Genomic DNA, 12,065 nt, shown 5'->3' on the forward strand with positions numbered 1-12,065 from the left:
TGGAGTTGTGGAGGAGGGGAAGGAACAGCAAAAAATGAATCCATGGCACCGAACCTCAGGCAAACAATAACTGCTTAGTAAAAAGAGCATTGCCCTTCCTGCTGGTCATGTTAAGAGCTACCGTGAAAAGAATTAGTGCTTGTTTTCCTCTTCCCTCCTCATCATTTTTTTTCTTTTGTGTCATGTCTTTTAGTTTGTAAACAAAATGTTGTAGTGTCTGGAAGGTGCTGGCCAGCCAGCTAGCTGTGCCCTTCCCAGGATATTCCATTCCCTTCCTCCAATCTTCCACAACTCCATGCCCAACAGTCAGCCAGCATTCTGTGCCCACTGAGCATGTTCAGACCTCACTGAGCTGTTGCAAGGTCCCCTCACCCATTAGGATAATCTTTCTGAAGGGGTTTTTTGGGGGGGGGCGGACTTTACAAATATTGGGATTCTCCCAAGTGTCTTCCTTTTGGGGAAGGGCCGTGGCTCAGTGGCAGAGCACCTGCCTTGCATGCAGAAGGTCCCAGGTTCGATCCCCAGCATCTCCAGGTAGGTCTAGGAGAGACTCCTTGCCTGAAACCCTGGCGAGCCACTGTCAGTCAGTGTAAGCAATATTGAGCTAGATGGACCAATGCTCTGACTCGGTATTAGGTACCTTCCTATGCATGGACTGAATGATGCCGTTTCAGATATATATCAGCATGCAGAGAACCGAGTCTGCCAGTTATACATGCACCAGGTTAAAAGATTGGATGTCCACAGGAAAGGGCCTTGAAGAAAATTGAGATCGCTGCAGCAGGATAGCGAACCAAGATGCATTTTGCCTTCAGAGGTATGCCAAGAGGCCTCCCCTCGCACCCCACCCGCAACCCCCACCTTTTAATCTCTCAGGCTCTGTAAGCCACACAATGAAGGTCACTTCCCCTGTGCCAGCCCGGCCCTTGTTGTGCCCACCATGTTCAGGACAAGAGACGCCCAGAAATCTCTGCAAATATTTAATACTGTTCATAGGATTACAAAGAGGCACATGTGGAATGGTTTCTTTGTCTTTTTTCATCCTGCGCATGTTCCTGCCCAAACATAACGTGGTGAGGCCCCGCGGGGCAGGGGAGCAACGCCCCTCTCCCTCATGGGAGGCGATCAGCGTCCTTCCTATGATGTACACAGCACAGAAGTCGCATTGTAGTGTGAAGGCGTTCTCCCGATGATAGGCTTATGGAATAGAACGTCAGCATCCCACTACTGTCTCCCACTACCCTTTATAACCCTCCCTGCAAGTGACTCCCCTGACCCTTTTCACAACATCCCATCAAATTTGTCCATATTCCCTTTGCTGAAAGGGCACGGGGCCAAGATGGGGGGGGGAGCAGGAGGTCTCTGCCTCTATACCCCACCTGGCACCAGCCTCCCAGGGTCCAGCCCAGAAGGGACTGCAGGCTCCGTGAAAGAAAGTGGGAGGTGTTTGGAATGTAAAGGGAGAAAAGGTGTGTCCTATGACCAGGCCCCTGGCAAGGCAGAGGCGCGACGGATTGCTCCCAGGCAGACCAGCCGCCGGCGCTACACCATGGAACATTTACTGCTGCCTTTCTGAGATCCTTTAAGGTCCAAAGGCCTCTTGATGTGCTGAGCCTGAATGCGAAAGAGAGAAGGGGGGGGGAAGAGAAGCGAAATGAACGACTGGGTGGAATACACTTCTTTGCACAGCGGTGCATCAACCACAGAATTAGCCACAATGGCCACCAACCTGCACAGATTTCAAAGAGGATTAGGCAAATACATGGAGAAGGCTACTGACAGGTGCTAGCCAGGACAACTCTGGCAACATTTGCACTGTGCGTTTATTCCACTGTGATCCCACTTTAAACAGGCCCAAGAATCCTGGGAAATGTAGTTTGTTCAGGGTGCTGAGAGCTGTTCGGAGACCCCCTATTCTCCTCACAAAGCTACAATTGCCAGCATGGTTCAACAATCAACTTCCCAACAATTCTCAGCACCCTGAACAAACTACATTTCCCAGGATTGTTTGGGGGAAGCCATGACTGTTTACAATGGAATAAATATATGGTGCGAATGTGGCCTATGTTCTCCATCCACTTTTGGAGGCGGGAATGAGCCTCTGAGAGTTGCTGTTGCGCTCAGATGCTGCTTGTGGGCTTCCTGTTGCGGCATCTGGTTGGCCACTGGGAGAAAGAATGCTGGAGCGGGTGGGCCTTTGACTTGACCCGGCTGTATGGCTCTTATATTCTTAAGAGCATTATACTCGAGGGTGTTTTGAGAAAGTTAAGGTCAAACTACACATGCTCAGATTTTTTGAAGCGCCGCCTGATGTGTTTTATCAGGGAGCATGGCCACGGGCAATGCTTCTGCCCCGAGCCGCTGTTTTGCACCTGGAGGCAATTAGGGCAAATGGGGTGCTGCCCCACCAGCATCACTCTGCCCTCAGCCAGCCCCCACTGGCCAGCCTGTCTGACTTGCAACCAGTTTATTCCACCCCACCAGTCCCAAAGGACACCAGCCAGCACCACCACATCTCAGATTTCGTATCGGCTCCTTCTTCAGGCTAGCTGGCTCAACTGTGAACCAACGGGGGTGTGTGTCTTCCCTGCAGCCCCTTTCTCAAAGATTTCTCACCGATTTTTTGCTTGATTTCAGAAGTATGTCCCGGGCCAGAGTGCTGAAAGCCTGGGGGGGGGGAGAAAGGAAGCAGAGAAGATGAGGGAACAGGGCACCTGTTGAGCCCACTCTTAAAAATAAGAACATGGATTAAGTCTATGGTTGCTGAATGTGGAGGTTTGTGTCAGAGCGCCTTCCTTACTCGCACTTGCATACAGACTGGTGTTCTTCCTTCCAGAATTCTCTGTAAGTCCTGGGGTGGACTGCCCTAAGCCTGGCCCACGGCATTCTGGAATCCTGGTCTGGATCAAAGAATGGCTCTGCCGTAGATATTACAGCGCCGTCTTGCTTCCATTGAATATTCGTCTCCTATTTTCACGTGCCAAACTTGTTTGCCTTTACAACACCCCTTGGGGTAGGCCACTGCTCCCGTTCAAACAGATGGGGAGATCTAGCCCACCCAGCTGCTTTATGGGAAAGCTGCAGTGAAGGGGCTCACCACACGGGGCAGTGGTCAGCAGTTCTAGGCACTTTATGCAGAATAACAGGTGGCATATACATTTAATAAATAAATAAATAAGATAAGCTGCAGTGACACAGATCGCCACATGGGGCAGTGGTCAGCAGTTCCTGACACCCTATGAAAATGAAATGGATTGCCTTCAAGTCAATCTCAACTTATGGCTACCCTCTGAACAGGGTTTTCATGGTAAGGGATATTCAGAGGGGGTTTACCGTTGCCTCCCTCTGAGGTTAGTCCTCCCCAGCTGGCTAGCGCCTGCTCAGCTTGCCACAGCTGCACAAGCCAGCCCCTCCCTTGTCCGCAGCTGCCAGCTGGGGGGGCTACTGGGCTCCTTGGGACTATGCAGCTTGTCCACGGAAGCACAGGTGGCAGGGCACGTAACCCCTGAGCCACTCACTGTGGGGTGATCTTTAGCTGGCCCTTTACTCCCAGGAGACACAAGCAGGGATTTGAACTCACAGACTCTGGGCTCCTAGCCAGGGCTCTCCTCCCCACTGTGCTATACCAGCTGTGACACCTTATAACACTTTCAATAAATAAGAATGAATGCCCTCACCACTCACCTCTTCTACATTCACGCTGGATTTGGCACTCGTCTCAAAGAACCTGATCCCATGCTCTTTGGATAGCTGTTGGGAAAGAAAGTGGACACTTGAGGGAAAAACAACAACTGGCCTTCCTCCGACCTTATGTCAACCCTGGCCATGCATATCCTGCATCCCATCTCTGTCTCCTCCTGACTCCATGGAACACGGCTAGGCAGACTTCAGGCTGGCTGGACCTACTGAGAGCAAGGATGGGGAAACTGTTGCCCTCTGCAACACAATTCCCATCATCCTGGACAATTGGCTATGCAGACTGGGGCTGATGGGAGCCCCAGGCTCCCCATCCCTGACTGGTTACGACATGTGTCAAGGACAGGGGTGGGGAACCTGTGGCCCTCCAGTCGTTGCTAGACCCCAACTCCCATCCTCCTTGACCTTTTGCTAGCGCTGGCTGGAGCTGATGGGAGTTGGAGTTCAGCCAAATCAGGAGCCACAGGCTCTCCATCCCTGATTGGTTGCGACATGTTGAGGACAGGGGTGGAGAATCTATGGCCCTCTAGACGTTGCTAGACCTTAACTCCCATCCTCCTTGACCTTTGGCTAGTGCTGGCTAGGGTTGATGGGAGTTGGTCGAACAACATGTGGAGGGCCATGGGCTCCCCATTTCTGCTGTATGCCTCTATACGTGCATTTAATATGTGATTCCTGATTTGTTGAGACATGTGTCTGGGACAGGGGTGGGGAATTTGTGGCCCTCCAAATTTTGTTGGGCTGCAAGTCGCATCATCCCTGACCTTAGGCATGTTTGCTAGGGATGATGGGAGTTGGAGTCCAACAATGTCTGGAGGGCAACAGGTTGCCCCATCCCTGATTTTTTTTCTTTTAAGAATCCTGAGCTCTCCCAACCAGCAGTGGTGCCCATTAGGACTGGTGTGGAGGAAGGTAGGGAGCCCAGACAGTAGGCAGAGCTAGAGCCAATGACAGGCAGAGCCAACTAATTCAAATGTTTGCCCCCATCCTCTTCTTTACTGAGTTCTACAAAAACAAAACTAAGACATAACCACACTTGGGCAGATTAGTTCACCATTAGTGACCTATTGGGTTATTCCTTATGGAGGGAACCACGTATTAATCTGATTTGTAATGTATTTTGTACCTGTTTTACAAATGTCATTTTAGTGTTGATTCTGTGTTCACCACCATGATTTTTCCCCTTAACGTTGGCAGCACAGAATTTTTTGCAAATAAATAATGAGGATATAAGGTTATATAAATACAGATAACGGCTCTGACATGACATGACCATTTGCAAATTAACTGGGCGTGTATCCAAGAGTGGGATTTGGATCCTTTCTGAGACCCCATCTGCACGCCACATGTAAAGCAGTATTGTACCACTTTAACAGTCATGGCTTCCCCCACAGAATCATAGAATAGTAGAGTTGGAAGGGGCCTGTAAGGCCATTAAGTCCAACCCCCTGCTCAATGCAGGAATCCAAATCAAAGAATCTGTCATTTGTTAAGGGAGCAGAGAGTTGTTAGGAGACCCCCTATTCCCCTCACAGAGCTGCAATTCCTGAAGTGTCTTAACAGTCTGTCCCTCTTTCCAGGGAATTCTGTGAATTGTAGCTCTGTGAGGGGAACAGGGGTCTCTTAGCAACTCTCAGCACTCTTCACAAACTAGTTCCCAGGATCCTTTGGGGGAAGACATGACTGCTTAAAGTGGCATGATACTGCTTTAAATGTATAGTGCAGATGAGGCCTTGCTTTCACTCACCCACTCAGACACACACCCTTGCCCACAGCAGTTTTGCACAAAAAGCTGAAACAAGTGCTACAGCAGGAAGTCCCTCCCCCTAAACAGGAAGTTAAACCCACAATCTACTCCCGGGCGATTATGGAAGATGATCTCGGATGAATATAGATATTCCTCCCTGGGCAAGTGTCATTATAGCCTTAGCTTTCTGACACTTACTTATGTACATTCTTACATACGACACTCTTAATGGTTGTTTTGTTTATTGTTTTATATTTACAAATCTTTTCAAAAAACAGTTAGTTATGGGACAGCTTCCTGGCGTAGACGTTGTCTAGCTGTTGTCACCGTCCCAGTCCCCCTCAACTCAGTATTCAGCCCCTCAAAGTCCCGCCTGGGGGTGTGCCATTTTCCCCCCGCCATACCCCATATCATTCCGCCACCACCTGAGTTTGTCGTTTCTGTCACATCCAATACCTTCTCTGCTCGATCCCGGGGCACCTTACGCTTGCTCTCTATGTCGCATTTGTTCCCCAGCAGGAGGCGCTCCACACCGGCAGAGGCGTTCTGCAGAAAAAAGGGGCACGCACAGAGGAGAGGTCAAGCTGGAGACCAGGATGTGGTGCAGGTTTTCCCACCCTGATCATCCACCGATCCCGTCACAAGAATGTAAGAAAAAGCTCGCAGCTGGATCAGGACAAAGGCCCATCTAGTCCAACAGCCTGTTCTCACAGTGGCCAATCAGATTCCTCCAGGAAGCCCACAAGCAGGACCGGAGCGCAATGGCAACTCTCCCCACTTGCCATACGCAGCAACTGGTTATGCAGGCGCATGATGCCTGCAACAGTGGAGGGAGAACATAGCCGTCATGGTAGTCTACCATGATCCCACTGCTCACCTTCCTTCCCTGCCTGCCCTAAGGCGAGTCCACTCTGGATCCATAGTGGGTGAAGTGAGAGGGTCGGGCAAGGGGACAGATGTCTGAGGGTAAGACCCTTTTAATGCTCCCCCCCCCAGCCACGCTTTTGCTCGTGCTCACTTACCTCCTTAATGCTTTTCATCCAGTTTTGGATGTTCTCAAAGGATTTTTCATCTGTAATGTCGTATACAAGGATAATTCCCTAGGAAGGAGCTTGGTGTTAATACTGAACATGGCCCCTCTCATCCAGGAAACAGAACTCCACCACAACCACCATAACCAAATTAACACACCTCTTATTTTATTTATTTATTTATTTATTTAACAACAGTTATTATACCGCTCAATGGTGGTGGGGGGGGAAACCTCTAAGCAGTTTGCAAAAAAACCCACAAACATTAAAATTATCAATTAAAAAAGCAAAGTAATTAAAAGCATTTTTAACGACGATTGAAAACAACAGTAGATTAAAACAGATCAGCATCTATGTGTTTGGATAACCTTGCTTAAAGAGAAATGTGTCAAGCAGGCGCCAAAAGGAATACAGGGAATTCCTGATGTCAATTGGCAGGGAGTTCCAAAGAGCAGGTCCTGCCTCACTAAAAGAAAGCTTTTGTACAAGTGCAGAACAGAGCTTGGAAAAGTTATTTTTTTGAACTATAACTCCCATCAGCCCAATCCAGTGGCCATGCTGGCTGGGGCTGATGGGAGTTGTAGTTTTAAAAAGTAACCTTTCCAAGCTCTGGTGCAGAATGAGTATTATATGGCACCTGTAACAGTGCTAGTTCCACAGATTGAAGCAGCTTAGTGAGTACATGTGGGGTAAGCCATTCCACACAACCCCTACCTCATAAGTCCCAACATCCTCAGGGCTATTCGCTATGGAGTAGTGTATAATCGCCATATTTGTAACGGCAGCTGGCGTCATGCAAGCCCGGCATTCGCTAGCAGGTGAAAAAAATTCAGGGCCATTCTGCACATTATAAGACACATACATACAAACACAGGAGCCCCTGAATGTCTGCTTTACAGGGTGGAGTTGGGGTTGTCGCATCTTGTAATAGGCAAAGCATAGGCCACTGATATCAGTATGATTTCTGCTCTTATTTAAATAAAGAGAGCAAGGTTCTAGTCCTTCTTGTGCAAAGATAAACTGGAAAGGGGTGGAACTGGAGAAGTCAGCAAGTCGCTGGGCACAGCTTTCCGATATCAGAGGATGGTGCTTCCCAGAGAGCAGAATGTTTTATGTTCTACCTTCTCAATGGCTCGCATTTGAACAGACTAAATGAAACAGCAAACAAATCAATAAACATCTAGACCTAGGCAGAGAGCCAGTGTGGTGTAGTGGTTAAGGTGGTGGACTATGACCTGGGAGACCACGATTCGAATCCCCACATAGCCACAAAGCTCACTGGGTGACCTTGGGCCATTCACTGCCTCTCGCCCTCATGAAAACCCTCTTCATAGGGTCGCCATAAGTCAGAATTGACTTGAAGGCAGTACATTTACATTTATATCTAGGCAACATTAAGTTCAAGTTGCAGAATCCAGTTGTTTGTATCCTACTTGATCCCAGAATTCAGATTAAACACACACACACAGACAGCATGGAAGTTTCTCCCCATTGGCAAAATCCTCCCTAAATGGCGTTGCTGCTTCTTGACCCTTTTCATATATAACTCCTCACTAGGCTATGGAGATCCTACTGCTACCACCATCATGGAATGACATTCCAGACTGGCCAAGAGGATAGTGGGGGGGGGGTGTACGCACGCGTGCGCATGCAGATTCCATACCATGGCTCCCCGGTAATAAGCTGTGGTGATGGTCTTGAATCGTTCCTGGCCGGCTGTGTCCCTGCAAGAGAAACGAGCCCCAAATCACAAGAGATGGGGACCGTTGTCAGGAACCCCCTCCCATCAAAACCCTCTCCATTCCTATGCCCCGTATATTTCATCTGATAAGCACCAAAGAAGAGCCCTGCTACTCGATCAGACCAAAGCTCCATCTAGTCCTGCATCCTGCTTCCAATCAGATGCCTCCAAAAAGTCCACGAGCAGGGTGCAGAGGCATTAGCCCTCCCCTGCCGTTCCACCCCTCCAGCAACTGATATTCAGAGGCCGACTGAATCAAGAGGCTCCTAGGAATATAGGAAGCTGCCTTTTACCGAGTCAGACCTTGGTCCATCTGACACAGTATTGTCTACACTGACTGGCAGCAGCTCTCCACGGTTTCAGGCAGGGAGTCTGTCTCAGCCCTACCTGGAGATGCCATCGGGGACTGAACTGGGGATCTTCTGCGTGCAAACCAGATGCTCTTCCCCTGAGCTACGCCTCTTCCCTGAACTGTCCTAGCTGCTGGCCATGATATTGCCTGAGCCGTGTCTGAGCCATCATTAAAACCCTCTTAGACAGTCGAACGTAGCATTTTGAAGTATTACCAAATGCCATCTAAAGAGGGGGGTCCCTGTAAAATTACCTAACTGCACCAGTGAGTTTGAAGTAGCTACAACACATGGACCCCTTTTCATCAGCACACCCTGTAAATCAGCGTTTTTCGAACTTGGATCCCTTGAAGTCGTCGGGACTTATCATCCCCAGTCACTGAACTAAGCTGGCTGGGGATGATGGGAGTTGTAATGCAACAACATCTGAGGACCCAAGACTGAAGAACGCTCCTCTAAACTGCTGCCTATCCACCCCGCATTGTCATACACAGGCTGAATTTTGAGCCGTGCTTTCCATTGCTGGGAGCCTCTGAGCAGATGCAGAGTGGCACTACTAAGGGGACCTGCAGCCAGCTAGTAAATTCGCATCAAAGGCAACCACCAAATGCCATTAAATAAATTAAATGACACATTTTGGGGGAAGGGGTTGTTATGACTTTTGTCCATCCTGAATCTACAGCGGATCAATTTCACTTTAATGGCCCTGAGTTCTGGCATTGTGGGGGGGGGGACTCTCTCTGTCTGCTTTCTCAACATTGTGCATCGGATTGCAAATCTTTATTGTGCCCACGTGTTAGCCCCTTTCCCCCCCCCCCGGTAAACGAAAAAAATTCTTTTTTCAGATACTCTTTCTCCAAATCTCTCCTCCTGAAACTCAACTTTTTCCTTTAAGCTTAGTCTCTTCATTTCTAATCTCCAACTGAAAGAAACCCTAATTATCATTTTCATTATCAATTTAATTTGATAGTTGCCTAGTACCAAACAGCCTCTAGGCAACTTGCAACAGTTTTAGAACATACATGAATTTAAAACAAGAATCGCAGATAAAAACACACACAGTCAATAAAACTCATCAGTACGTTCCCAGCCCGAGTCCCTTGCCTGTCGCCTGCTGTCAAAATGTGGAGTGTAATCACCTTGGGGCAGAGCCCTACAGTTATTTATTTATTTTATTGCACTTGTATACCGCCCCATAGCCGAAGCTCTCTGGGCGGTTTGCAGCAATCAAAAACATTAAAACAAATATACAATTTAAAACACACATGTTAAAGACAATTTAAAACAGTTATGTTTCTCCTGTGCCATTAGCACGTACCAAACCTGCAGCTTGATCCTCTTGCCTTCGATTTCCACTGTCCGGATTTTGAAGTCAATCCCTGGATGGGGAAGGGAGATGGAGTCAAGCTATACATACACAGGGCGCCCCCTGCTCTCTTCCTCTGCTTTAATCACTATCACCTTGCAGGACTACGGCAAGCTGCCTTATACAGGGTTACACTCAGAGCTTGGAAAGGTTACTTTTTTTGAACTACAACTCCCATCAGCGCCAGCCAGCATGGCCACTGGATTGGGCTGATGGGAGTTGTAGTTCAAAAAAAGGTAACTTGTCCAAGCTCTGCTTACACCAATGTGGTCCCTCTAGCTCAGCCTTGTTTACACTGGTTGGCAGTTGCTCTCCAGGGTTTCAAGCAGGGGATCTTCCCATGCTGACCGAGAGGTGCGCAGGACTGGGCCAGAGACCTTTCTTCGTGCAAAGCAGATGTTCGGTCACTGAGCTGCAGCCCTGCCCCAAAATATAGGAATGTAGCAAGCTGCCTTATAACAACTCAGCCCATCTGTCCATCGAGCTCAATAATGTCTACACTGATCAGCAGCGGCTCTCCAAACACCACCATCGTTCAAAATTCACACTTATATGAATTTTGCGATGCCATTCTCCAACCAAACAATGTCTTAAAAAATGCTTATATTGGAGGAAAGCGAGCATAAAAACGAATATATAACTACAAACAACGTGCAAAAAAAATATGACAAGAAATGGCTTGCAAAAATGTGTACGTTAGTCAAAGCCGCCTACACAAAATGCTTTTCTTAGGAGAAATTCGCACTAAAATGTTGGAGAATTTTCACCAGTTTTTTCTGTTTTCTTTAAAGGAAACTTGCTGCAGAAATGTGAAGTGAATTTAAGAGCAGGAAAGTGAACAAGGGGCAGGACCAAAATGGACAGACCTTTCCATCCCGAACTGGGACAACTAGGACTTGAAGCCTGGAAGATCACGATCCCTTGGGGTTGATGAAGCGCCCCCCCTTCCTGCTCCAGATCCCAGGAGGGGCTTCCCCACAAATGCCCCCCCCCCCCGTCTCCCCAGGCCCGGCTCTCACCAATAGTGCTGATATAGGTTCCGCTGAAGTTGTCTTCTGCAAAGCGGATGATCAAGCAGGTCTTCCCGACCCCGCTGTCTCCGATCAGCAGCAGTTTGAAGAGGTGGTCGTAAGATTTGGCCATGGCCCCAAACTGTTCCTGCAAAGGAAAAAATAATAATAAAAGCAGCAAAGAATAAAGCAAAGCAGAAAGGAAAAGGAGGACTCAGAAGTTTTGGAAGGAGGGGGATGAAAAGTTGTGAGGTGGAGCAAGCTCCTCCTTCTACCGCCAGCTTTTCCCCTTCCTCCTCCAGCCAGGAGCGGCCCAGACCACTCCCCCCCTTCCTCTTGGCTGGAAGGGAAGGGAGAAAGGCTTGGTCCTCCTGGGCAGGGAGGGGTTAACCCAGCAGGGTTGGAATGGCAGAGCTGCAAGCTGAGTCAGCCCTGGGAGGGACATCAGTGTGCCCCCAGGTCATCGGAAGTTAGGGCTGTTCATTCTTTTGCAAAGGAGGTCTTTTCGCTCCAAGCCTTCCCACACACACACAGGGTACTTGAACTGGCAGTGCTGAGAATGCCCTTAAGCATGTGCAAAGTGTCTTCCCTGCAGTTGCTGCTGAGTCCTCTGCCCTCTGCACCACACAAGCATACACATACACAAGTAGAGTGGTTCCACATCAATGTTGGCCTACTGTGCCTGGGTAAAAGATGGCAATTTTTTAAAAAATAATGGGCAGACAGTCTCTGGGAAACCGGCAGAAGTGCAACAGGCAAAGCACTTTCTCCATTTCTTCTTTGCACCAAGAAAAGCCTTCTCTCCCCCCCCCAACCAGTTATCCGGGGTGAGGCACAGAAGTTTGGTCTGCTAAACATTCTAGGAGGAGGAAGCATGCATAGTGGATTTTAGCAACCTTGGCCCAACTCTACCTCGCTGCTTTTATTTGCTAGCGTCACTCACACTGTGCAGAATTAACACAAGGGGATTCTGACCAATGGTCATTAGCTTAGTGGAATTGTAGTCCATAAACTCCTAGAGCTGATCAAGGTGTCGTGTCATCAAATGACCAGTGAGAGAATAAGACACTTCAAGACATACTCAGGAATAAAGGAATACATACAGCAAGCTTCCTTATACAGAG

The 12,065-nt window shown here is 48.6% G+C and overlaps 1 protein-coding gene across 8 annotated transcripts in view; it reads right to left on the bottom strand.

Annotated features, from left to right (window-relative positions):
- Positions 1-972: 972 nt before the first annotated feature.
- NUP210L (nucleoporin 210 like) overlaps positions 973-12,065 on the bottom strand; it is a 57,496-nt gene continuing 46,403 nt past the window's right edge. For all 8 annotated transcript variants that reach the window (XM_061606873.1, XM_061606872.1, XM_061606870.1 and 5 more), the window contains 8 exons: positions 10,951-11,089; positions 9,884-9,944; positions 8,138-8,198; positions 6,466-6,543; positions 5,900-5,989; positions 3,685-3,750; positions 2,617-2,667; positions 973-1,614 (listed from right to left, as the gene is read on the bottom strand). In XM_061606873.1, the coding sequence (XP_061462857.1) occupies positions 1,543-1,614; positions 2,617-2,667; positions 3,685-3,750; positions 5,900-5,989; positions 6,466-6,543; positions 8,138-8,198; positions 9,884-9,944; positions 10,951-11,089 (618 nt within the window). In that variant the 3' untranslated portion in view covers positions 973-1,542. The remainder of the gene's footprint in view (positions 1,615-2,616; positions 2,668-3,684; positions 3,751-5,899; positions 5,990-6,465; positions 6,544-8,137; positions 8,199-9,883; positions 9,945-10,950; positions 11,090-12,065) is intronic.

This window comes from Rhineura floridana, chromosome 22 (genome assembly GCF_030035675.1).
Source record: "Rhineura floridana isolate rRhiFlo1 chromosome 22, rRhiFlo1.hap2, whole genome shotgun sequence".
Taxonomy (NCBI): domain Eukaryota; kingdom Metazoa; phylum Chordata; class Lepidosauria; order Squamata; family Rhineuridae; genus Rhineura; species Rhineura floridana.